Source organism: Ornithodoros turicata, unplaced genomic scaffold (genome assembly GCF_037126465.1).
Source record: "Ornithodoros turicata isolate Travis unplaced genomic scaffold, ASM3712646v1 Chromosome39, whole genome shotgun sequence".
NCBI classification, from domain to species: Eukaryota; Metazoa; Arthropoda; class Arachnida; order Ixodida; family Argasidae; genus Ornithodoros; species Ornithodoros turicata.
Window position 1 is genome coordinate 223,442 of NW_026999369.1, and position 27,314 is coordinate 250,755.

At 45.1% G+C, this 27,314-nt stretch overlaps 1 protein-coding gene and 1 long non-coding RNA gene across 6 annotated transcripts in view; one reads left to right on the forward strand and one right to left on the reverse strand.

Annotated features, from left to right (window-relative positions):
- LOC135374008 (uncharacterized) overlaps positions 1 to 27,314 on the forward strand; it is a 150,962-nt gene that overhangs the window by 34,076 nt on the left and 89,572 nt on the right. For all 5 annotated transcript variants that reach the window (XM_064607027.1, XM_064607029.1, XM_064607026.1 and 2 more), the window contains one exon: positions 1,077 to 1,168. In XM_064607027.1, coding sequence (XP_064463097.1) covers positions 1,077 to 1,168 — 92 coding nt within the window. The remainder of the gene's footprint in view (positions 1 to 1,076; positions 1,169 to 27,314) is intronic.
- LOC135374033 (uncharacterized) lies at positions 23,514 to 26,261 on the reverse strand. Its single transcript, XR_010416726.1, has 4 exons — positions 25,542 to 26,261; positions 25,310 to 25,404; positions 25,069 to 25,186; positions 23,514 to 24,071 (listed from the first exon to the last, which is right to left on the reverse strand). It is a non-coding gene; the product is annotated as an uncharacterized LOC135374033 (long non-coding RNA).

A 27,314-nucleotide genomic window follows, 5' to 3' on the forward strand; every position in this document is an offset into this window, starting at 1 on the left:
CGAAGTAAATGCGGGCAGCAAGGCAACAATGAACGAAGGCAACAATGAATGAAGGCCACATGCAACGACAAATGACTTACCTGTCGGCAGTCGTTGACCAGGTATCGGGCACAAGGCGTTCGGACGCTCGAATAGTTTTTACACCAAGAAACAGAGCAGAAATGTTGCGCAGGCATCTTCCCTAGCAGCTGTGACTGTTCGAGTACACTTACATGATATAGCTTTCCTTTTTAAACATGAAAAATCAGAACTCCTAGTCCAACACAACCGCTACACAACACGAGCCGAACAAAACGGACGCCGGCGACTCCGTGAACGCCGGTTCCAACCGGCACAGCCGCCGCGCTGTCGCCTGTTCGAGCGCTCGCGAACAAATTTGAAAACGGTCAATCATCGCTCAGAAAACGAATTCATCCTCATGGGAACCAATCAGTAATCACTAGCCACCGGATGTCTCCATGACGTTCAATTTATGATGTTTTCTGACGTCCGATGACGTGAAACGCGTGAAGCGCTTCACTTTATCCCGCAAAGGAACTGGCGAGTTTCGGGCCCTTGGTTTCTCCCCAAGCCTGCCTTTCGTCTTCGCATTCCGCTTTCGCTCGCTTTTCTCTCTCACTGTACGCTTCCCCGGTGCTATCCTCCTCATCATCTCCCGTACTTTTATCCGTGGCATTGCCCCTCGTTCGCTCTACAAGTTACAACGCCGACGCCTCAGGATACGGGAAAGGCAACTAAGAGCTGCGCTCAAAAAAGAAAAAAAGAAAAAGAAAAGGGTCGTCTCCCTGCGTTTCCCTACATCCCAGGTGTTCCCTGTATTGGAAAGCAGCGGGAGTCAAGAAGACGTGCTAGTTTCCTACGGAGAAAAAGTAGCGGATGCAGCTTCGCGCGCACTGATAGTGCAGCCATATCAAACGCGGCTGCACCCATTGGGATTACACAGTGCAGTAGCACCCTGGGTGTATTCATTCGCATTTTTCTGCCACGAGCATTGATGTAGTCCTATTTGTATGTGTTACTGGAGCTCAGAAGCATCCTTGTAGTGTGCCATATATTCAGTTTTGTCTACATTACAGAGAAATATACCGTGCCCGCAGCATGCTTCTGGATATTCAGCGAAATCGTGCAAGTTGTGATGCAACTTTACCTGGCCGCAGCCATGATGATGGTAAGTCTACCAGAGTGAATAACAGGGGACCACCGGATGTTTGGCATGTTTATTTTATTGTAGACATGTTTATGGAGAGCGTTTCGCCATTGCGAGAGGTCTACTGCAAAGCGCCTCGTTTGAAGCCGCACATCACACGACGGTAATCAACGACGCGATTTTCGAGCTAGCTACCGCACTGAAGTACGCCCGGCCGACTTGTGTCGTCATGACTCTGGTTTTATACGAGTGATTTGGGATGAGTGGTGCAATGTCTGACGTCATGGCGGGGCCCCATCGCCGGGCGATAAAAGGTCAAAGAATGGTCAAGCTCTGCCCATATTTTGCTCTTATTTCTTCCTGTCTGCTAGGTTTAGCAAGCGACTTTTTCCTGAACAATCGTACCAAACATTTCACGACAAAGACGCATTATCACACTGAGACATAACATACAGGGTGTCCCAGCGAAATGAGAACATATTTCCTTAAAATATATGTCTCACTTTTTCCGAGATGAAATCAATTGCATTATAGCATAGGCTAAAGGACACTCCTTCGGAGGGCACTAACAAACTCCAATGGCAGTGTTTTAATTCACTTTCAATAATAATTTTTTTAGTTATAAAACCTACGGAGTTGTCCCAATGAGAACACCTGCTCCCTTTGGTCGCCTGAGACCGGAGCTGTTTTCAGAACAAAAATCCGTTCGATACATCGTTCGCAAAAAAATCATGCAATAACACTTTTTTTTTTATTTTGTTAACTCCGCAACTTCGAAGACGCGTATTTCCTTCACCGCCAATATAAGAGGGTGAAAGAGCACACTATCGCCTTTGCGTCTTGGAAAAAGATGAAAAGAAAACAGAAAATGCAAACCAAGATAAGGGCAGTTCCGATAGAGTCACCCAATACATTTGTTTTTGTTTTGCTTGGCGGCACTGTGCTCCTTCACATTTCGGGTGAAGGAAAGACGCGTCTCCGAAGATGCGCAATGTAGAAAAGAATGAAATAAAATCGGTGTTCCTTCACGATTTTTTTTGTTGCGGACAATCTATCGAACGTATTTTTGTCTGCTCGGCTTTTTGAACGGCTCGGGTATCATGTGACAAAAGGGACCAGATGTTCTGTTTGGGACAACTTCGTAGCTTTTATAATTAAACAGTTAATTATGAAAAGTGAATTAAGACATAGTCTTAGGAGTTCGCTAATGCCCTAGGAGCGCCTTTCAGCGTATGCTGTAATGCAATTCATTTGATCTCGGAAAAAGTGATATATATATGAAACAAAATACATGTTCGCATTTAGCTGCGACACCCTGTATACAATCTTAGCCTAATGTACGAGGGTGGATCAAATATAAACGAGACTGCCATTTTATATTGTTTATGTGTGGTAAGAAATAAACCAAGCTTGTATTATTTTTCTACATAATCTTCCGACGTAGCAATGTATTTTCTCAGCGTGTCAGTACCTTTTTGATCCCCTCTTCATAAAAAGAAGTGGGTTGCGTCATCAGTCAGTTGTGCAGAAACTCCTCCACTGCGACGTCGTTCAATCGTCGGCGTCGCAGAGCTTCTTTGAGTGGCCCAAACACAAGTCAGTAAGTTAGGGCTATAGGGAGAGTGTTGCAGTGGCGTCCCATTTCCCAGTGGCCCATTTCCCTTAAATTTGCATCTATGACGGCTGCAGTGTCGGGTCTGGCATTGTCATTGCTGCTTAGACACGCCTTTGGCTGCGATAAGAAAACTTTAAGCGCACTTAAAATTTCCCAGTAATATGAAGCGTTGATGGTGCAATATGCAAAATGCCGCGCTCATCTCCAGTTGCAAAAAAAAAAAAAAAACAGTTGCAAGCACCTTGCCAGTTGACATCTGATGGCGCATTCCATTGGCAGAGCCGGGTCAAATTTTTTGCCCCGGGAAGGGAGAAAAACTGTTCCATTGACAGAATCGTGTCAGACGCTGAATGTTTCATTGGCGAAGCAAGGGCAAAACGTTTGCTCGAGGGAGCAATAGTTTTTGACCAACAAGACCAAAGCTAACCCAGCAAAGCACGGGCTCACGTGCTATGCGCAGCGCGTGCATCGTACCTCGAACGATTGTTACCATTCCATTGACGAAGCAAACCCCTGTGACCGCGCCAGGAGCATGCACTCAAACCCCACCCAGCGCGGGGCAAAATCTGCTCTACCAATGGAATACGCCATCAGTCTTGGCTTTGACGGGGCTGCTTCATCTTTCTTTACCCACTCCATGCTTGCTGGTTTGGACTCAAGCGCGTAATGGTGTACCCAAGTTTCATTGCAGGCCAGTTCCAGCGAACTTCGACCAAGCAAGGAACCTGACCATCTCCATTTCTTTTGAAAAAATGTATTCCTCCGGGGACGGGAAATTATGAAAAATGCGCCTTTATTTAAGTCCCAAACTTCAACCATTTTTGAGGGAGAGGGGGAGAAAGAAATTGGTCGAAATGTGACCCAGTCGCTTCGGGCTATTTTGCGGGCTTCTCAATTGAGAACTATGCGGTTCTAAGAGCCACAATTTTTTTCACCTGCTCACTACTACATGGACAACACACTTGCTTTTTCCTACCAATTTGTAACAAACTTTTTTCGTAAAAAAATGGCAAAGCCGCAAGAAAACACGAAAAACACAGTTTTTCGCAGCCTTCCTGTACTGACACCGTTTAGCGGATAATAATGAAACCTACGCCATTCGTTTCGTCGTTGCATGCCCTATCTCCTATCTGTTAATACCATTTTTCATTGTTCTAGAGTTAATATGCTAGAATCAGATAGTAATAATTCCACAGGCGGTATCGCAATTTCGCTGCATGTCGGCAGACGCTGGCAGAAAATGGCCATCAAAAAGTTACCGCGATTTTTTTGTGTTGCGCAGAACCCCTTTCCTAACACACAGAAAAAAATTGAGATTCGTATTTGATTGTCGGTGACGTTACGATTTTTTAAAGTCACAGTATGCACGCGCACTGCCCCTAGGCGGTACTCGCCCGCAGCTGATCGGCGTTACGGTCGCCAAGGGCGGACGCGATTCAGAGAAATGAAGTTACAAACGCGGTTATGGCGCTGTTATGGCAGCTGTCGTGGTAAGCCCGAAGTCTGCACAGTACGTGCCTACGCATTCCTCCATGCATGGGCTAATACTAACCCACTTGAGGCGAATGGAGTAAAATTTGTTGAAGCTAAGCCTTATGTCTGGATACTTGTTCCTAAATTTTCTGTAGGCTTGGCGGATTGAACAAGTCATGTACCCTGTAGCTTTTGTGAGTTTCTGGCCTCATCCTTTAACGTGTACGACATCTCTTTATGTTGGGCTCTGAACTGTGCAGTCCAGCTCATCCACCGTATAAAAGCTCGTTGCTGTCGCCAGATCATCTTCCTTCAGAGCACTGCGCTCGTACGTGTCAGGCAATGCCCACATCTTTTACCGCAACCAACTTCTGGGACTTCTTAATGATGTACCGGGCTGCCTCAGGAACGATTGCTTGGACGTCGCGCTCTGACATCGATGCAGGAAGAAGCGTAAGAATTTAGCATCGCTGTTGCAGTGACTTACTTGCTAGGAAGGCCATCCTAATATTTCCCAACAACACTGGGCACAGCTGGCAGTAGCTATTCGATGTACAGGAAAGGGAAACGTCGAACGCTGCTTCAATCTGTCGACGTGCCTTGACACCTAGAGCTTCCGAAATTTCTGATTTCTTTCTTTTCACGTACGATGTGGAGGTCTTCTCGCGCTTCCTCAATGGTGTCACGCCGATGCCTTGCGACGTTATTAATCTATTGATTTCATCAATCGCTTCGTCTTCCGTTGAAAACGGATAATCTTTCGTGCTGGTGTTGGATGACGTGGACGTTGAGGGTTGTTGTGGTTCACATAACCTCTGGAAGTTCACAAAGCAGTTTTGGCACATCATATCTGATTCCTGGATATCACCTGCACCTTCGACACCAAGTACAGCTTGCAGGTCGTGAACGCCTCGTGGGCGCGATGGCACTATAATGCAACGGACTAATTTCGTCTTTATGATACAGTGCCTTCTGCTGATTGCTGAGCCGTCCTTCTGCTCCCCTGTTGACACGTGCACTCAGCCATATCACCTGCTCAGTGATATCACTACGAGCAACGGAGGCCATGAACCTGAATACCTACCCTCGATCTCCGACTACTGTCCTCCATCTGCAACTGGAGTCGAGATTCATGCAACACACTTAAAGGATCGTTCATCACCTGAACTCTTCAGTGGGCGCGACGGCACCACAATGCAACGGACTAATTTCGTCTTTATGGTACAGGTCAATTTCACTCAGTTTCAGTCAGTTTCGACACTTTCACCTGTCACAGCAATGACATCTGTCTTTTGGTGTTGCCGCGCCTACGGCTACATATCTTGTCATGCGTTCTTCATGTATACAATATGCTTCGGATCTTGTTGGTTGGAGGCGACATTGAGCTAAACCCTGGTCCTTCAATAACACGCAGTATTGATGAGTGTCTTGATGTTATGATGAACCTGCTGCAGAAGCTAAATGCTGGTCAGAGCGATCTACTGGCGGAAGTTAAAGCAATCCAGGAAAAACAAATAGAGTTCGCAGCATCTTTGTTCGCGCTCACTTCCAAAGTGAATTTCATTGATGCGGATGTTTCGTCTCTGAAATCAACGGCCGTGGCTGTACAAGACCTGAAACAACAGGTCATACACTTACAAGAGAGATGCGAAGATGCGGAAAGCCGATTACGCAGAAATAACATCTTATTTTACGGAATACCAGATGAGGAGGCCGAGTCGTGGAAACAATCGGAAGACAAAATATTGTCGTTTTGTCAAGACAGATTGTGAGTCCCTTTGGACAGCACCGTAATAGAACGTGCACACCGTCTTGGCCGCTACTCGCCTAACAGACAGTTCAAGTAAAACAACAACTGCTTCTCAGTGGACCCAAACTGAAAAGCACACCTTACTCAGTAGGAGAGGACTTCACAGCCGCCGTGCGCTTGGCAGGAAAGAAAGTGAAAGAAAGTTCGGGAAAAGCAAGGGTTCCCCGTTCAAACTCCGCTTTGATAAGCTAACTATGAATAATACTGTTTATGTTTACGACTATGTATGATGTTCCATAAAAACGCTTTCACGGTAGCAACCACAACCCTCGACTCCCCGCTCCTCCTCTCGTAAACTGTCTGGAATCTACACCAATATCAGAAGTGTTTTGTCTAAATGTGGTGATCTTGAGAGAGTCATTCGGACCACCGTCTCTGATTTTGTGGTTCTTACGGAAACGTGGCTGCATTCGGGGATCCCGGATAATGAGGCATTTCCTCTTTGTGACGAGTTTACTGTCTACAGGAGCGATCGTCAAGATCGAACTGGCGGTGGTGTAATAGTTGCAGTAAAGAAGGATATCTTATCTATGCCGATAGCTATTCCAAGTGTCATAGATGCGGTATGGGTTTGCATACAACTAGAACATCGTAGAGTTGTCACTGGTGCGTGCTATCGCCCCCCGAACAGTGGAAGTACATTTAATGATGAATTACATGATTGTCTGTATAGTTTGCAACAACTGTGTCCGAATGCTGATCTCGTTCTCGCGGGGGAATTCAACTTTCTGCTAATAAATTGGAAGGATGGAATGCCATCGCTATCATCTAATCACGACATTTCTGCGGAATTCATTGAGAAAAGTCTCCTATTTAACCTCACTCGAGTGATCACTGAACCAACGAGAGTTGTCTCAAGCTCCTCTAGTCTGATTGACCTCGTGTTCGTCTGTGATCCCGCCATGGTACAGTTCACGACGCACTTAGACGGACTAAGCGACCATAAAGTCATCCACCTGGGGTTGTTACTGCTAGTTCAGGGGAAATCACGTGCACAAAAATTGGTATGCAACTACAGTAAGGGCAATTACAACGCCATGCGCGAAGAACTACTAGTCTCATTTGACAAAACATTTTCTACAAATTTTTGTTGCCGATCAGTGGAGGAGAACTGGCAACTATTTAAAAATAAGGTTAATGAACTGATAGACAAGGACATACCATTGACTACTCTCCGCACCGACAGTCGCTGTCCTTGGTTCCATAGGAAGTTAAGGACGTTCTCAAACAAAAGAAAGCGCTTATACAAACGACACAAATCCACAAACCATGACGAGGCTTGGCGACGGTATTATGAAACAGGTCGAGAATTCAAGATGGAGTTAGAAATAAGCAAACGTAAGTTCTACTCTGAAGACATCCCTTCCATACTCACATCAAATCCAAGGAAGTTCTGGCGAGTCATCTCTCCGAGTTCGTCAAATGACGACCTTGCAATTTCCGGAAGCAATGGTATGCCCCTGGACGACTATGGTAGCCTTTGTGCTTTCAGTGATTATTTTTCCTCCGTCTTTACACATGAGGACCTGAGTTCGATCCCATCCTTACCGTTTTCTCACATAGCAGAAATGTCTATGGTCTCGATATCCGTCAGTGGCATAATTAAGATTATAGATAATATGAAAATGTCATCATCAGCTGGCATAGACAATATCAACAGCAACGTTTTAAAAAATATCAAGCAGCCCGTTTCAGTCGTACTGGCGCAAATCTTTACACAGTCCTTGAGCGTTGGGCATGTACCTGCTGACTGGAGAGTGGAAAAAATTATCCCGATTCCTAAATCAGGTCCACGCCACTTGGTCGAAAGCTATCGCCCAATATCAATAACGTCTGTGCCTTCTAAAATACTGGAGCATATAATATTTCCCAATGTTATGTCTTTCCTTGAATCCCAGAATATGCTGTCTCCTCATCAACACGGATTCAGGAAAGGGTGTGAGACCCAACTCGTGTGAGACCCAACTTGCAGAGTTTACTAACGGTATACATACAGCAATGAATGCTAACACTCAAACCGATGTCATTTTTCTAGACTTCTCCAAAGCGTTTGACCGCGTACCCCATTCTCGGTTACTGTACAAATTGTCCTGCTACGGAATTCATCCTGTACTAATTAACTGGATTCGCCTCTTTCTTACTTCTCGTGCCCAGTTCTGCTTAGTTAACGATTCTTCTTCATCTCCGCTAACGAACGTAACATATGGTGCACCACAGGGTACAGTCTTTGGTCCCCTTCTCCTCCTGCTCTACATCAACGATCTCTCCCTATCATCCCTCTCAACCATGCGCCTTTTCGCGGGCGATTGCGTCGTCTACAGAACAGTGTTGGATTTGCAACATCAAGTTGAGCTGCAACGGGACCTTTGTAACATTGGAAGGTTGTGCTCCTGCTCCCTATGACACACTCTAAATCCGGCACCCGATATGTACCGCATGAAAGAAGACCCGCACCTGGGCCAAGCGGTACACATGAGGTACAGTCCTCAACCAGCTGGTACAGTCCTCAACCAGCAGGTACAGTGCGCGACCACTGCGAATTTCAAGCGGTACAAGGGCTCCGAGACCCAACCGTATCGGCTAGGTACCTTTTAAAGGGACTCTGACCAGAAACTGTGGGAGCTCTTTTGTACTTGGAGTCGATAAAGCACCCAAGAAGGACTCTCCATGCGAAAATTCATGCATTAAAACCCCGCGGCTTCTCTAAACTCGAATTTTAAACATTCGACTTCATCCGAGTGCAGCACGCCTAGCGTCAAACCGAGAAAACATACGTTTATATAAAATATCCACCCCGGCCCACCATCAAGATGACGTCAACACGGGGGCCACTCGCTACACCCACAATTGGCTCAAACGCGTCACGTGGTCACGCAATACCTGTCAATTTTCTTCATGAAATGGCATTTCTATGTTAATATGTTTTTATTACAGAGCCTCAAAAAGAAAAATATACCCTACATTTATCACCTGCAACAGTTTCTACGATTTTCTTTTCAATCTGTACACGCGTTCCATATATGCTTCCGTATCCGGTCAGCTGTAATGGATGCCGTATGCCGAGCTTGCGAACTGCGAACTTGTGTGACTCCCGGTTCATCCTCTTTGTTCGGGTCATTGGGTTGGTGTTGGAGTTGGTCGCCATATTCTGAACGGTTCACCTATCGTTGCGTTGTACTGTTCTTGATCTGCTGCGAAGCGACGAACCGCAACGGCAGTCACTCGTCTCAGCGAAATTCTGTCTGCTGCATCTCAAAGGAGCATGGGGACCTGATGATACCTTCAACTAAAGAAACCAAGTGTGCTCTCGTGTGGTCCTGACGGAAAAGTAGTTTCAACAAGGTTAGCAGATTTATTTTTCAGTTCGAAGTCTACGTACTGAAAACCATGCAAGTGCAGTCGATCATTGTCGTAGCTGTTGTGTAACGCGTATGCTTTCTTACGTATCCTACAGAACCCTCCACTTTTTCAACCAAGTTATCTTGACGAGATCCTTCTGATGGCTTCTTACTGGGCTATGCCGCTCCGAAGCATTGAGATGGGGAAGCGTCGTGGTAGCTGCACCTCCGCTTTCGAAAGATGAAACAGTCTTTGCACACTGTGCTTACTGGCTTTGTATAGAGTCTTGCAAATCCGACAGACATGGACTGCCTTTTTCAAGAAAGTTTGAAATGTAAGTATGTGTATATTGGTTTCACATATCCACCACATATTGAGCGTGTGCATGATTGTACTTTATATGCTAGAGCATATCAGCGTCATTATTATTCAGCACGTAGTGTGGCAAACTCGACATCAGTCACACAAAGCCAACAATTGCCTCTTCTTCAATTGCTTATTTTTATCATATCATGTTTTTGTCTATATCTCAATTTACCAACCAACAAAGTATATTATTTTACTATAATCGTCTGATATTTAACAAGTCAGTTTTACCATGGTTTTGGCGCACTATAGCCCGAGTTGCTTATGTGCCATTAAATTGAATCATCATCATCTTCAACGACCATTATTCAACTGAAGTGCCAGGTGGCTATAATGATATGGCGAGATATATTTTTTGCTGTCATCCCACTGCTGACAGACCACTCAACAGAGATGAACATCTGAAAGTGAAAGAGCTGGAACGAAGATACGTTAATCTGTGTGAAAGGTGCTTAGTATGTGTGTGAGTCGAGGACATATGTCTCAAGCTGATTCCTGTCTTCAGAAGAGGTGACAACTATGCTCCTTCTATCTATTAACCAGCTCCACTTTTTAGGGTTCCCTGTAAACTAATGGAGCACATCATGTACTACCACGTTGTCAACCAAGTTGAGTCTGTCGATTTCTTTTTTTAAATTCCAGCATGGCTTTAGAAAAGGGTATTCAGGCAAAACTAACGTAGTGGAATTCGTTCACAGCATTTTGAACTGTCTTAATTTCTGGGTACACGTAGATGTAGTATTTTTTATTTTGTAAGGGCTTTTGACACTGTGCTGTATGCTCGTGTGTTGGCCAAAGTAGCCTAATTAAAATTTGATCCTGCTAACTGGATATGCAGTTTCTCAACTAACCGTTGCGACAACTCGTGAGGAGAACCTATCATATCACCACCATGCAGCATTTGTTATGTTACAATCGCTTCACATTTTAATCTAGTCAAAAGCAAGGCCTTTTGGTGATCGGTCTTGTATGATTACACGCCCCTCCGTTATGTAACACCACACTGGGTTCTTCAACCTATGAGAGATAAATAAATATATTTCCAAGTACATTGTTAACAAGGCTCGTTATTCCATTTCGCCACACTACCATAAGCAATTGTTAGAGTAGTGGCCCAGGGTATGAAGCTCGCCACTAATCATCATTCAAACAAAGATCATAATGTAAAATCCTTTACTGAGAACACCGGCTTAACACAACAATTAAGAACAGAGTAAACGTTTCATTGCCTATCCAGGTGGCATCATCCCTACAACAGAGAACAATCAAACACAACATCAAAGGAGTCAAATCGGTGGTGCGCATTCCTTTCATCCAACGTATTTCATATGCTATTTGGAGGGCACTCTGCCCATCAGGCATTTTGACTGTGCATATCAAGTTGAGTGCATAGAATGTGATGCAACCTACATTGGCGAGATAGACAAAAGACTCGGGACAAGACTAAAAGAGCACACAAGAGACGTTGCCAGGGCTACTAGTGCTTAAGCTTAACTAACCAAGACCGAATTAATCTACCGTTGCTGTCCTAAAGGACATATATTTTGATGGTGCAGTAACCTTTGCACATGACTAGCGATGGGGCCCTAGAAAGTTCTTAGAATCGTGCTTTATCAGGCGTGACGCTACATTATGAGGTCGTCACCCGGCTTTTGGAATATATTTTCAAATATAGTTGTTGTTTTACAAAGCTCAATACATTGCAGAAATCATTTTCATTGCCTATCATTTTGGGGGTGCCATTCTTCCAGTCACATGAAGCACTGAAGGGCCAATTTAAAAAGTAAAGGCAGTCTGATTTATGTTCTTGCCGACATGGCACAGCGTATGTACGAGGTAGCTCCATTTCAGAAGCCTGAGAACACTCAACGCAATTAGTGTGCTAGCATCAGATATGGTGTACGGCATTACATATTTGCTTTTGCTAGGGCAACTAAGAAGGATGGATAGAAAGGCGGTTACAACCTGTTTCCACAAAAGACACAGATTCATTAGCAATTTCCTCCAAGAGAGCCAAGGCTTTTTCTAGATTACTAGAACATGGGTACCTGGTTATAAATAACAATAATTCATCTACCAGACGTCAGTGTTTCACACACCCTGCTTTCCATCAACACTATTAAAAGGTGTGACCCCCAAACCTGCGCAAAATTCCTGGAGAGTCTTTACTGGACACTGTTGCTGTCCCTCTCACCAGGTGCTCTCTATGAACCTGATTCACAGTTCTAGATGCACTGCCTGAGCTAACTTCAGCATGCTTTCCCAACACGAATGGTGACTGCTATGAGGAGTGTTGTACTTACTGAAAGCAACATGAAATGCTGTACCTTGACAGGTAATGTTGATATCCTTCTTAAGACCGTAGAGAAATGTTCCTTGCTCCCTTTATTCCAAATTATATTATCAGACGCAAGCCCACTTGCCACCAAGCCAATGAGTTGTGCCTCACAGTCAGTGCAATCAAGGGAATCTATCACTGAGGTTCAGAAAAGCTGTTTTCCATCGGGATCTGATCCAGGACTGAGCCATGAGTAGCCCCGTGAAAGCACCAGGGTTTTTTCGAATTTTAGATGCGCCAGCTTTTGTTTTCCTCCCCCTCCTTCTTTTTATGTAGTAGCTGATTACTTTAGCCTGGTACTGCTTTGGGGATTGAAGATGTGGAGATGATGCAAGAGGTGGAACTAGGCTTTAGGCAAAATGAGGCAAAGTGTGGCTATGTACAAATCTTCTGAGAATGATAACGAAAGGAAAGTTAGGGAGCAAGTGAGCTGGTGGTGACGATCCATGACTTGAAAACCCGAGATGAGGTAGGGACGATAACAGACAAACACAAACACAGTGTTTGTGTTTGTCTGTTATCGTCCCTATCTCGTTTCTCGCCTTTCTTCCCTCCGGGCTGTTGACCCACAATTCGCATGAACCTTTAAACACGTCACACCTAACCCTTTAAATACCATGCCAATGATGAGGACGGTGCCCAGAAGAAGAACAGTCTCTGTTCGAAATATCGGCGGCTTCTGTCCTGAGGCAACTCCCTTCCTATCTCGTCTGGGGTTTTCAAGTCATGGATCCTCTGAGAATGTTTATCTATCATTCACATAAAGAGAGGATAGGTGTTACACCTTTTTCCGGTTTTGATATTTATTTATTTACGAATATATCCCAAAGGCCCTCACAGGCATTACATGAGGGGGGACATCAACATGGGTCACTTAACAAATACGGAAGTTACAAGGAACATACATATTTGGAAGACAGACTCTGTTTTTCATTCATTCATCAGTATTGCTCAAGAAATTGTTCACTGTAGCAATGGTACACAATGTCACGAAAGGAGTGCTCATCTATCGTTCCGCAAGACTCATTAAAAAGGACTAGTGTGTTAGTGTTGTGAGCTATAAATCATCCCAAATACAGATGCTGAATTATTTTAAACGCGATAGACGAGCTGTGCGAAGAGGTACCTCCAGATAGGATCTTGGGTACTCAAAGCCTGTGGCATTTTCTGTGGGAAGGCTTGCCAGACCCACTTCACTGCACAGGCTGGGATGACAATGCTCTTGTTTTTCCCAAGCTTGTGCCATACTCACCTTGCAAGCTGGTGATACGCAGTGTGTCTGCATCGTCTACACAGATGTACATAAAACATAGATTAGGCAAATAGGTAACCGGTTACAGTACAGTGTGTGTGCAGTGTCATTTCTACATGTACCTGAGAGCAACTGCAGTTTACCTGCCCACACCCTGTACATTACTACACATGCTGTGGTCTTTTCGAAACCAACATTGTTTTACTTTTCACTGAACCGACAATCAAGAACACTCAATATCGCTAAAAACCTACGCTAAAACCTTATGCACAGGGCAATACATAAAAACGTGACTCAGGACACAGCACTCTGACAATTACAAACTATTGGTTTTCTCCAGTTCAGAGTTGTGTACTGTACAGTCTTTTTACGTGCTGCGCGCTGTACTGGAGTTTTTAGCGACTTTAATGCAGGACCAAACCAGTTTTGAGCGCCCAAATTTTAACATCGTTCGACAAGGACACATGTGACTTACTTGTGAATATACTCGCTCATAGGTTCGCGCTGCCCACGGAGTTCAATATGCGACCTTCAGGACAGTCATATTGAAGCATAGAAGTTGGAAATCTTCGTGGGTTGTAATGCACTCATACTGCAGTCATTTGGCAGTGTTTTCGAGCACCTGGCAGCACAAGCATTCGATCTCCTTCGGCATTATGACACACCAGCCACACCGGCACCATGAACAGCAAGTGCGCATTAGATATGAGAACACGAAATTTCAGAGAACGTTTACGTGTTCGATCACAGTGTGAGTTAAGCTCATCGCTTACCTGAAGACAGGCGACTCATGCTGTTTGCTCCATCTGTGACCGATGTTCGTAGAGCTCTAACTTCGTCTCGCATTCGCGGCATCGGCGACGTTTCGAAAGCCTACCGAGGTGTTCAGCACGCAGAATTTTCTTCTCAATCGCAGAAATGTCAGAAAGAAGTTCGGGGCTCGAAGTCTCCGCATTTCTTCCTTCGACGTCCATATTGAAGATCCGGACGGATGCCGGCGCTCTCACAAACTCACTAACAACAGAACTTCCGGTCCGGGCGCCCAATGAAACGTGGACCTCGTGCTTTCGTCACGCACACGGAAATTGGAGGATGTCCACTACAAAGAGGCTAGATTTTGGCCCCGATTGCGCGAGTTGAGGAGGAAAAGCGAAGCCGGCTTTCAGCTCGCCGTTTGGCAAACTTTGCCGCCGCGCACAGCCAAAATATTTCGCGTGTGGCTTGGAGGCATATTATACCTTCGTAATAGATGCAAACGAAAGATTTGTCGAACTTCTGGTCAGAGTCCCTTTAAGCGCGGCCTATAGCAGCTGTACCTCATGTGTACCGCGTGTTTCCGGCGCATGAGTACGAACGCCTTCTCACGATCTCCATGCGCTGCAAAAATATTTCGTGTGATTCCGAATACCAGTCAATAAATTCCCTTATGCAGCAGTGCCGTAATGGATCAGCACTATCATTCCATCAAATAAGTGCAGTAACTAGAACCCGTGACCGTGAGGGATCGCACGTTTGGGAAGAATGCGTTTGCAACCGCTGGCAAATCAGTGTCTTTTGAAACGTCGGGGAGCGAAGACGAGTCTGCTCAGTCTTTGAAGACACTCGTTCGACGCTTTCAAGATTGGAGTCCTTTAAGGTGCGTATTATACCTATGAAGTAATGATTCTTCCGCTCGACGCATTTTCGTTCATCTTCGCTCTGATTCCCAGTGGTCCTGATCACCGACAGGCTGTACACAACGACTGAGGGATGGAGACAACGAACTTTGCGCTTCATGCACGAACGTTGATGCGTGAATTAGAGAAGCCTAAATTGCACTTTATACCTGGATTACACAAGCAAGTGGGCATGTTTTTCAGGCAAGCTATTTCGGTTGTTGGATTTTTTTACATTGTATTTTCTCCTAGGTTACGTCTAGGCGATGTCGTAAATGGGTGAGTCAATCATCATTCTGTGGTTGGTGTTGCGTTCTGCGGAAGAAACGGAAGTTGGGGAAGAACAGCAATCCAAAGGTGTGGAAGAGATGAAGAAGCGTGACCACGGAGCAGCTGCAATGGTGAAGGAGAGATGCAGTGGTCAGCGTTCATCCATGTACGTTGTGCCCCATGTGTTCGGCGTTTTTGCATCATGACAATGCACGCTCGCAATGGACAAACATCACCCCTGAAATGGATGTAATTTTCGAATAAAGGTGTGGTGACGACAACGACGACATCCAGCCGTGCCATCTATCGCGCGCCCCCTTTCCTTTTTCGGCCCGCGCTTCTCGGCTCTCTGGCCGTCAGTCCACCGGCAGCACCCTGCCAGAATAAACACTCTTCTCTTCTGGTCTCTGGCTGTCCTGTCCTACAGTTGGTGACCCGGACTGGAACGCCTATCCTTGTCGCTGCCGCATTCACCATGGACGCTCCCGGCTCTGGCGATCCCGCACCTCCACGCCTGGGCGCAGTTGCCGTCAAGCTTCCCCCGTACTGGCCGTCCGATCCTGCTCTACGGTTCGCCCATATCGAGTCCCAGTTTGCCACCCGTGGGGTCAGCTGCCAACTGACGAAATTCCACTACGTTGTCTCAGCGCTTTCCCCAGCCGAAGCGGCTGAAGTTCGCGATATCATTATGACCCCACCCGCATCACGACCTTTTGACAGGCTGAAAGAAGAGCTCGTCCGGCACACAACGGCTTCTGAGCAACGGCGCTTGCAACGACTGATCACCTCAGAAGAACTGGGCGACCGCAAGCCGTCCCAACTCTTGCGCCGGATGCAGCAACTTTTGGGGAACAGTGCGTCATCGGTCGATGCTTCCATCGTGCGCGAGCTCTTCCTCCAGCGTCTTCCATCGAACGTTCGCATGATCTTGTCCAGCTCAGACAGTATCCCTCTCGACGAATTGGCGCAGCTAGCAGACAAGATTATGGACAGCATGAGCCTTCCATGAACTGCAAGCCCTCCTGTGTCCGCTGGTCACCTAACCTCGTTGCCGTCCGGCACATCCCAGCTCCCACCGGTCTAAGGGGGGGAGCCATGTGGTGACGACAACGACGACATCCAGCCGTGCCATCTATCGCGCGCCCCCTTTCCTTTTTCGGCCCGCGCTTCTCGGCTCTCTGGCCGTCAGTCCACCGGCAGCACCCTGCCAGAATAAACACTCTTCTCTTCTGGTCTCTGGTTGTCCTGTCCTACAAAGGTATTTGTTTGTGATATTTATCGTACAGCGTAGCTTCCTGAGGCTGTTAATATATCGTAGAAGAGGGGAACCACCCCGACGGGTAGGCCTAAATCGCTGCGCGATATCCGTTACATGTACCGCATGTGAGGGCGCGTGTACCTCTTAAATTTAAGAGGTACATTTTTTTTTTAAATGTACCGCTTGGCCAAGCGGTACTTAACCGTTACATATGCGTTACCCGGTTTAGGGTACAGATGCAACTCAATAGCTCCAAGAGTAAAATAGCTCAGTTCTCCAGGAGGCGTGAAGTCCTGGCCTACAAATACCGTATCGGTGACGAAACTCTCAGCCACAGTGTATCATACAAATATATTGGTGTCACAATTACAAAAGATCTGCACTGGGCCACTCACGTGAATTCAATAACAGCGGATGCCAACCGAGCCTTACGCTACATCAAACGGAATCTGCGCCTCTGTCCTCCTCACGTTCGCCTCCGGGCTTACGAAACTTTCGTAAGACCCAATGTTGAATATGCTTCCGCCATTTGGAGCCGACATCAGCTTAAGCTAACATCCTCCATTGAAGCCATCCAGAACAGGGCAGTGCGCTTCATCTCTTCCTCATATTCACGGTCCACGAGTGTGTCCTCATTGAAAGCTAGTTTCAACATGCCACTTCTCAGCAATAGGCGTAGAATTGCTAGGCTGTGCTTAATACACAAGATGTACCATCATCCCACACTTTCTCACGGGTTGTTTCTTAACCCGGACTACGTTTCTAACCGCATCGACCACTCCAAAAAAATAAAACAAGTTACTTGCCGCACAAATAATTTTCTTCATTCTGTTGTTCCATCTGCAATATCAGATTGGAATGGTCTTCCACAGCGCATTGTAGACATTGTTAATCCGAGTGCTTTCCGGGACGAACTGTGTACATATTTTCAGTGAATATCTTTTTGGAATGTTTCTCTTTTCAGTCGCTCTTTCCCCCCATTGCTTTCCAACATGTTATATAACAGTATGTGTAACCTTAACATTGAATAATTTTTAAGTTTGTGCTATAATTGTAGCTCGCGAGTGTTGTTATAGATTGATTTTGTACCACTTACTGAACTCGCCACTTTTTTGTCCACCCCTCATGTAATGCCCCTGGGCCCTTGAGGTACAATAATAAATAAATAAATAAATAAATAAACACCAACCCGAGTCACGCACTGGAAGTCCTTAGTACGGCTTTTTTTTTTTCGTCTTGTGCTTGTGCAAATAGTCTGCACAGTAGACTCGTTTGCTGCTCTAGGCAGAACTCATGTCTCATGCGGAAACGTCAGGACTACAAGGCGAGTCTGAAACAGCCATGGCAAAAACTTCGGTGGTGCCAATTTAGACGCCGTCATTCACACAGGTCAACCGCTTGATCCGGTCTTGAACAATTTTGGCGACGAACGATATCTGCCAATATCCTCCGTCAAGGCCAACTTTAGCTTGGTGCCTTTGAAAACAAAAGCAGTGGCTCTTGGAAGCCGCCAATGATGGATTCATCACCAATTGGTCCAAAAGTTTGGCCCGTGAGAAAGCTTTAGGCATAAGGTTCCCCACGGTCTTGAGGAAACACGAACTCTGATGATATGTATCCATGGTGTCAGCGACACGGATATGAGCCATAACCGCGTTTTTTACTTGGTTCCACTGGAACGATTACACGAAATGATTTCACCCTTGGCGACCGTAACGCCGACCAGCTGCGGGAGAGTACCACCTAGGGGCCGCGCGCAGCGCGCGTGCACACTGTCACTGTCACCGACAATCAAATACGAATCTAATTTTTTTTTCTGCGTGTTAGGAAAGGGTTTCTGCGCAACATATAAAAAAATCGCGGCAACTTTTTGATGGCCATTTTTTGCTAGCGCCGGTCGAAACACAGCTAAATCGGGATACCGCCTGTGGGATTATTACAATCTGCTTCGAGCAGATTACCTCTAGAACGATGAAAATGTACCAACAGATAGGACATGCAATGACGAAACGAATGGTGTAGGTTTCATTGTTCTCCGATACACGGCGTCAGTACAGAATGGCCCGAAAAAACGGCGGTTTTCGCGTTTTCTTGCGACTTTGCCATTTTTTTTTACGAAAAAAGTTTCAGTTACAAATGGGTAGAAAAAAGAAAGTATGTTTACCGTGTAGTACTGAGCAGGTTAAAAAAATATGGCTCGTAGAACCGCATAGTTCTCAATTGAGAAGCCCGCAAAGTAGCCTTAAACGACTAGGTCACATTTCGACCAGTTTTTTTCTGCCCCTCTCCCTCGAAAACGGCTGAAGGTTAGGCGCATTTTTCGTCATTTCCCATCCCCTGAAGAATATATTTTTTCAAAAAAGTGCAGATGGTCAGGTTCCTTGCTTGGTCGAAATTCGCTGGAATTAGCCTGCAGGTAACGATGAATTTTGAAAGCGTCCCTGATGATGCGCGCTGATAACCGCCCACACACGTGCAAACGTACTAACTTCTATTCTGCTGTCAAAAGGCGTGTGACCCATTGGACAGACACTTTACCGAGACCTAGGTCCTTTGTGATTAGGAATTGAGTGTTTCCATAACTTACGTCTGCCTTACAGCAAAGTTCGGAAATCTTCTAACGTTGGTCGCTCTCCGGAAGATCATGAATGGCTTCAATGTTCTGCTCCTTAATACTCGTTTGTGGGCGACGATCGTGGCCTTTGTTTTCACCCTTGTCACGACCCTCCACAAATCTCTTATGCAAGACGCATGCAAGTCGCCTTGACAGTGTTTGTTCCCCAAACTGTACCCTCAATCTGTGCAGAATGTTGGTTGGTTTTACGCCCTCACGAGAAAGAAACTTTATAATAATATGTTGCGTTATTGACGGGTGTACCTCTTTTTCCGACATCGTATGAAGAATTACTGAAGAAATGTAACGAGACCGGCCAGCTTATCGTGTGTTACTGACCCACATACCTAGCACGTGCACAAGCGGCAGCGCGCACCAATTGACAGAACGCGCTCTACAACAAAGTCTCGTTTATATTTGATCCACCCTCGTATATGCGTAAGTACGGCTGCAGGTTTTCCGATTTGGCAAAAAAATCGAAAACACATAATTAAAATTTCAAGAAATTCTGATTTATCCGATAAGCACCGTTTTGGGCACTTGTAGTGCAGGGAAGTGCTCAGCTAGAAAGGAAACTCCCTGATGTATTACTAATTCGCGGTTTTACGTCGCCAAGCAACTGCGGACTCCATCATGTCTTTGTGTAACTCGTATATTTATTATGTAAACTGTTTCCAGAAGGGAAATTTGGCCATGTAGGCACTTTAGGGATGCGAAACGTTACCGTACGTATCGGTATCATACATATGTTCCCCTATGTGATAGTCGCTCCCACAACAGGCAAAGCATCCGTGACTTACGAGTGATCCTCCACCCCAATCTCTCGAGATTTGAGTAATTTAACAAGGTACTGTGTTCAGGCAATGACACGAGGACGCCTTTAGAACATTTCGAATATTTCCTAAGCCTACTTGGAAAATACTTAGCCACACGGCTACATACCTCTGCTTCCGTGAATTCAGTTCTCCCTCCACCTGAAGGTGGCCAAGCGAACACAGGTGACACAGGGAAGGAACCCACAGGTGGTCAAAAACACACAGGTTTGTTTTCATTACGAGCTTGTACAGGGTGTTTGCTCTAACTTGTCCAGAAATATAAGCGAGCGATAAAAGAAACGCAAGTGGCACTTTTCTGCTACTTGATTAAAGGTCAGCTATGCCGATATCCCAAATAGTCGAAACGGTTGTGATATTCTGAAAGCCCACATCCAGCTCTCCCCAAAATACACCTTCATTCTCTCAGTTCGGTACAGTACCATGTCAAAAAAATAGGTAATTCATTCCGAAACACACATGGGCGCAGCCATTTTTATGACGTAAATGCGCCCGAACGGGCATTGTGACGTGTACGCGCCTTCGTACTTGTCAGTGGATTTCAGCTACGGCTTCTCGCGGCTTCACGTATCTGTGCTTGAAGATGGCGGACAGCCGGGTTCCACCGTTCCGCGATAAGTAAACAGTGCAGCAGCTGCGAACTCATTCGCGAACCAACCTCTGTGCGATGTTGTGACTGGAATTCGTCGTTTGTGTTTTGTGAGCACGTACAATTTGTATCAAGTCGCGTCTGCGTTAGCCCCTTTACAGCACTTGCCCATTGTAGAGGCTGACGTTTCGACAGCCGTGTCAGCAAGAAAGTGCCGACAGCGTTTTATTACTGCAGGAAAATTTTGCTATGTATTTGAGAAACCGCATACTGCTATGGGACAAGTTTTACGTACGATTTATCAATGTGCAACAGCGTCGACGATGGTATGTAACGACGAAAGACGTAAAACGAAATGCAAATCACATTTTAAACTTTTTGTGAGATTCTGTGTATTTTCCAGAAGCTTTCTTTGAATCACGCACTCCCATGTCACGCTGCGTTGTGTGGTACGCTACAAGCTACTGCATTTTATGTCTAACATCTGGATATTGTTTGTAATGAACACCGTCGCACAAAAACATGCACACGGAACCTCCAGTAGCCATGTGGTTGCACACTATGCAGACGCAAAAGAAGTACCAGAGCACATATTGCCACTTAGAAATGTGGTGTCTGAAGAGTTACGGCATAGCATAGATCCTAGAAATCAGGTGCACCGTATCCTTCTGTAGAGTGCTCTTTCAATTCACAACTCAGCCCATGGGGTGTAAAAGTATTAAAGGCAGTTATGTGACTTGTCGTCGTGGGTGACATCACTGGCCAGCCTCGGGATTAATTCCGTGCTCAGGAATTGTTGTACAAAGCACTTTGTATGTAGGACGTGATAAGCAATATGTAAGTTGCAACCTTGTCTGCAGCATTCTCGATTGCCTCTTACCTTTACAGTTCGAGACACGTTATCAAACCATTTGCAAAGGGCACTCTTACAGGGGCCGTGTAACTTGAGTTTTTAGTATAAAATTTATAAAAATATAAGTATACAATATGTAATATGAAATTTATATAAAATCAAAAATAACATTTATAGAAAGAATTTATCAAAAATAAATAAAAAGGCTTCATGGAAGCAATCCGTTAGCATACCCATTGCACATGAAGCACAATTATATATGCTTGGACATCATCTAATTAATCTTCTGAACCATATGTGTGGCTGCATACAAAATGTTTTATGCGCATCCTCTACCTTCCTATTCCTACATGTGCACACGAATAACAGTGCATATATGTGAAGTGGCAAAAAGCAACGCTAGACTCTACCATCATTGTGCCCCTTTAACTTTTCCACATTTATGTCTGGTGAACAGGGAGTATCTCACTAGAAAAGAAGACATTTGTGCATTGTTTGGCAAGCAAATAAATATATTTATTTACATTTTCCATAAATCAACAATGTTGTGACCTGGTGCAAATATTAATGTCAACAAGTAAAGTACTCACAAATTATTCCAATGTGCTCAAATGCAGATATGACAATTCTGTTTTTGTACCTCAGCACAGTACAGTTTCAAAATTAACAAACTGCACAGCATCAGCAATCTTAAAGTATCTGAAGAGGGGAATCACATAAAGCTCCAATAATAGACTGTGCAAACAAAGCTAAAAAAAAAACAAAGTACTTAAGAAAAATCTGATTAATCGGTTGCCGTTGTGATATGTACTACTATGCACAATTCATGAATGGAACATGTTACCTCATTGCATTGCCTCCATGTGAGCACTAGAACAGGCAGCTTTTTAGGTCGCTCTTTCCGTGTTTTTCTATTGTCTTTTTTTGTTTTCTGTTTTTGCATTAGCAAGCATGGCCATAGTGAATCACAAGCAACCAAGGACAGGATGAGACATCTACAATGCGACTGCTAGCTCTAAACTGATATATTTATTAGCAGACTCTGGAATATACACACATACGCTGCTAAGAAAATGACAATTTAACCAATAGAATAACAGACAAGAAAAAGGTTATATATCTTCCCCTCTCCTCATTCTATTTCACAGGCAGCCCTAGTATCATTCTGAGTGTGTCCGTGCGTTCCCTTTGAGATAACGTATCTCTGACAGAAGCAAATCCAACAGTGGACTGCTTACGGATGCAACTATCTTTGATTTCTCTAACCACTTGTTATTTAACCGCTGCCTTGAGCTGTGTGTTCTGGAAATTTAGGCAGCATCCAGAGTCCCTGCAATGTGTTGCCATGTTTCTCGAGGGCCTGTGTTTCACTATGGCTCTCAGATACAAACTACCCCATTTCAACACAGTAGAAAACACAGATTTGTAAATAGCATCTGTTGATTGCACTGTACATACCCCCCACATAAAGATCATAGTGGATACTACATCTTGTGCGATAATGTCAGGAACACAAAAAATATAGATTTTAAACCACTCTTACGTCATAGTAGTAGTATTTGTGTGAAGCTGCGCAATTCCTGTCCTGCAAATAATTTAAACCATATGTTTCATCTGCCAGCGTGATGATCCCCTGAAAAGCAATTCACACTTGGCGGGAACTACCGGTTCTGAAACCTATCCCTGACATGTGTAGCCATCAGGGAGGAAACCCAAGGGCTGCGGTGGAAAAGACAAACACACACGGGCTATGTTCTCTCCGTGTATCAGCTGCTCTGGCTAGGTTTCTATTCACGCCTGTATCAGTAATGCATGAAGACCACTGCTAAGTTGTGTTGAGAAACACCACTTTATGTTTGCCATGTCTAAATGAAACGTACCTGACCTGATCCAAATTAACCGTTCTGAGTCTGGAACACACAAAGAAAAAAACGCAACACACGCCACAACATTAACAGATAGCAAATGAGCTGTAGCGAGCTCCACCTTGGGACAAAGTCAACAAGTAATTCACCAAAAGTCAATGAGCGCCTGAAATGTAACATCGCCAGTGGCGTAGCCCGACCTCAAAGGTGGGGGGGGGGGCTCGATACGAAAACTCCCCCCCCCCGCTGATCCTGTGTCGACAACACACACATACTTGTGCACACTTCAAACTGAGGATTAAAAAAGGGAACGAAAATAGTTGATTTAGACGTTCACAGTACGATTACATGTATAGGCTGTCATGACCAATGAAGTGGTGTCACGAGATTGGAAGTATTTTGAAAAGCTCATACTTTGAAAACCATTCAAGAATGCTTCTTAGATAGACGCCATGAACTGCAAGAACTTTCGCGATAGTCACACTGGTCCCCCCCCCCATATATTATGTTCTCGGATTTGCACGATTTGTGTGGGTCGGTCCGTGGCAGGTAGGGGGGGCTCGAGACCCCCTAGCCCCCTCGTGGCTACACCACTGAACATCTCTGACTGCTAGCAGGATGGCCCACGTTCAATTCCTGGTGCTAGCACTGACTGGCTTTTTCATGAATTATTTGTTGGAAGTTTCGATGTGCTTGAGAACCATTCGTCAACCATTGTATCCTCATGAGGTGATGAGGGTTTGTCATCCCAAAGAGACTCCCTTTCTGGCATGTGTCCTTATGGATGCTCATCACTGCAGAAAAAAAGAAAGAAAGAAAGGAAAAGCATTTAATGACAAGAAATGGATACTCGCATTTACTGCATAATGATTATGCACAACAGAAAGAATACTTTTGCACAGAAGGCTGTACTTCTTGATGTCTAACATCAAGTTACAAAATTCCAGAATATATGACATGTTGTAAGGTAGAGAATAAGTAGAGTTATTGAGTTGTCGAGTTGAGTTGAGGGGGCAGTCGTACCCCCTTTTTATTTTATTATATACGATTATATAATTATCTTTATGTCTGTACCACCCCTCGCTCTCTACATTACAACATGTTTTATGTATTCTGGGATTTTGTAACTTCATGTCAGACATTGACAAGAGCAGCCTTGTGCACGAAAGTCTCGTCTCATTAAAATTTAGATGCTCTCAACAGTCTTCTTTCTGTTGTGAATCTCTATCGCAGCATACCTGCACATTGCTGTTCTACGTACTGTGACTTTGCAGTAAGAGTATGGACTTTGGGTAAAAAGACTACACAGCACTGCTCAGGTATTTTTGCCTATCGAACAGTATGTATGTATTCAGTATGCACACAGTATTTGTGCACCGGACCCACTAAAAATGTAGTGAATGTGGCATTGCCCACGGTAATGCACCAAGTTGAACATAATTATTGTAGAATCCAGGTATTTTAGCTTACATGTCAAGCCAGTACCACACCAGTATCCAGTGTGAAGTTGTGACAAATAAATAGCTTCCATTTTTCTTAGCTCTCAGAAAACAGACAGTGAATTAATAAGAGTAGACAATGTTAACATGAATTCTGGGCTATTCTTCAGTTGAAGATTCACAGATAGTAAAGGCACCTTCCTCAATGGACGTTCATGACACTGAAAATTCTAAAATGTTATCAGAGGCGACATCAGCTTCGGTGTGTCAAAGGATTGTATGTCCAACAGTAATCCAACTAACAGTAACAAAAATGTGCAAAAGACAAATTAACTGAACTAATGTAACGTACCTTCTATATCAGACAGTAAAGCTTGTAACACCCCATCCACAGGAACCAGTGTCCAGACACAAAAGTGCTTGAACTGGGAGATAGCAGCTAATCGGAATGGCGATCTTTGTTTTCCACCCTGGAAGCACAGGTTGTAACTTTGAGGGCAGATTTAAAAGTGGTGTCAAAATGTCTGCATGCGAGTGCACATGAAAAGTTGAACATAGATGAATACTCAAATTATAACATCACATTGTCATACCTGTTGGTGGAGGTGGACTGCAACTAACGTGTCAGCAATTTCTTCATGACCAGATGCAAGCCAGATCATGCTTCATTTCCGCCTTCAGCGTGCACCTGTGATAATTCAGAAGTTAGATTATCAATAGTACTATTGTGTTGTTAATCGTGGTTATATCAGAGTAAGCGCAGTAGGACAGCTGCACAATCGATTCATTACGCTTGCTATTTTTTATATCTGAACCTCGACTTACCATTTTTTGCTCTCGTTTTTTGCCTTGATCCTCCGTGGCACGTTCAAAATGTTATGCGTCGGGCACCTCAGATTTTCATCAGACGATTTCGTGCCGAGATTCCAAATTGCCTCTGGAGTCGCGCGTAACCTATGATAACATTCGTGGACGAAATCCTTGCAGTGGAAATTAGCAGGCACCACTGTCAGCCAAGAGCTTCGCACTGCTTGGTCTTTTGGCAGCTTATAATAGGTAACACTTGAATGCACCGATGAATTGTTCTAACAGCGTAGCACTCTCGCATCTTCGACAACTTCGCCGTGGCATATTTACGATTCATATCGCTCCAGCCCATAAAAGGCAAGGTCAGAACAAGGAAGTGCACTTTCCCAACGACGCTGTGCCAAAAAAAAAACATTCACATGCTTTGTTTCCGGCTTAGCAACAACATAACAGCTGTTCGCTTATGTACGATCCACAGAGGAGGAAACGAAAGAAGCCAAGCAGCCAAGCCAAGAGTCCATGCCAAGCCAAAGACAGATAAACCGAGAGCAGTGACGTCGGTGCGCCCGTGCGCAGGGTTTGCCGACGGTCTGACGACCGGGCGTGGGAACTAAAAAAACTGTTTTCTAAAAAACTACGAACAGTTGGAGCAAGATATTTCGCACACATATTCAGTGTTCGGTAATGAACACACAGCGCGAGTATCGCTCAGTTCTGCGGCACTTCAAAATCGGCATATCTGACCTTTAAGAAACAGGTACTGCTTCACACGTAGCACCTGTTTCTTAGTTAAGTTGCTGAAAAGTAGCGCTCGTATCTCTTTTATCGCTCGCTTTAAATAACATTTCTGGACACGTTAGAGCAAACGTCCTGTATACAGCGGACGGCTGCTACGATTGGTGTTCAAGTCAAACCGGGACCTTCTGTCTCCTGAGTGTACAAATGGCTCGCGCTACTTCCTTTTCGGCATATTCACACCCGACAGGCCTCCGCGTTCACCACGTGGTGGTCCAAAGTTTGTGCAAATTGTCATGAAGCTTCTCGTGAATGAAGGCGTAAGGTCATGTGAAATTCACAGAAGGCTTCAGGCTCGTTGTGGCCACTATACACTTAGCCGCAGCAAAGCATTTGAGTTGTGCAAATGGTTCCGAGTGCTGGAGCAGGTTCTACCAGTGCAGGACGATCCCAGCCGGGGAGGCACAGAGCCCAGTGTCAGAGTTCCTGAGAACATCCAACTTGTTGAGCGCAAGATCCTCAAGGATCGACGGATAACATGTCTCGAACTGGCTCGAAAGACGGACCTTTCTGTGGCAACGTTGAACACTATCATTCATGAACACCTGTTTCGGAAAGGTAGTGTCCGATGGGCCCCGACGCAGCTCTCCGTGTTTGACCGGCAAAGAAGACTGGAAATTTCCCAAGTGCTAAGGTACCGTTTCGACACTGAAGGACAGCCGTTCCTTGATCAGATCATCACGTGCGATAAAACGTGGGTGCACCATTTCACTCCTGAGTTTAAACGCGCGTCAAAACAGTGGAAGCATCCGTGCTCGCCAGCTCCCGACGCACCCCGTCTACGGGTAAGGTCATGGCCACGGTTTTCTGGGACAAGGCTGGCGTTGTTGATGTTGATTTTCTGCCCAGTGGTGCCACAATCAATAGTGCATATTACTGCCAGGTTCTCAGGGATGTGCATAAGGTGCTGAAGCAAAAGCGGCCGGGCCTCATCACCAAAGGAGTCCTCCTCCTACAGGACAATGCACGCCCGCGTGCCGCTCATCTCACGATACG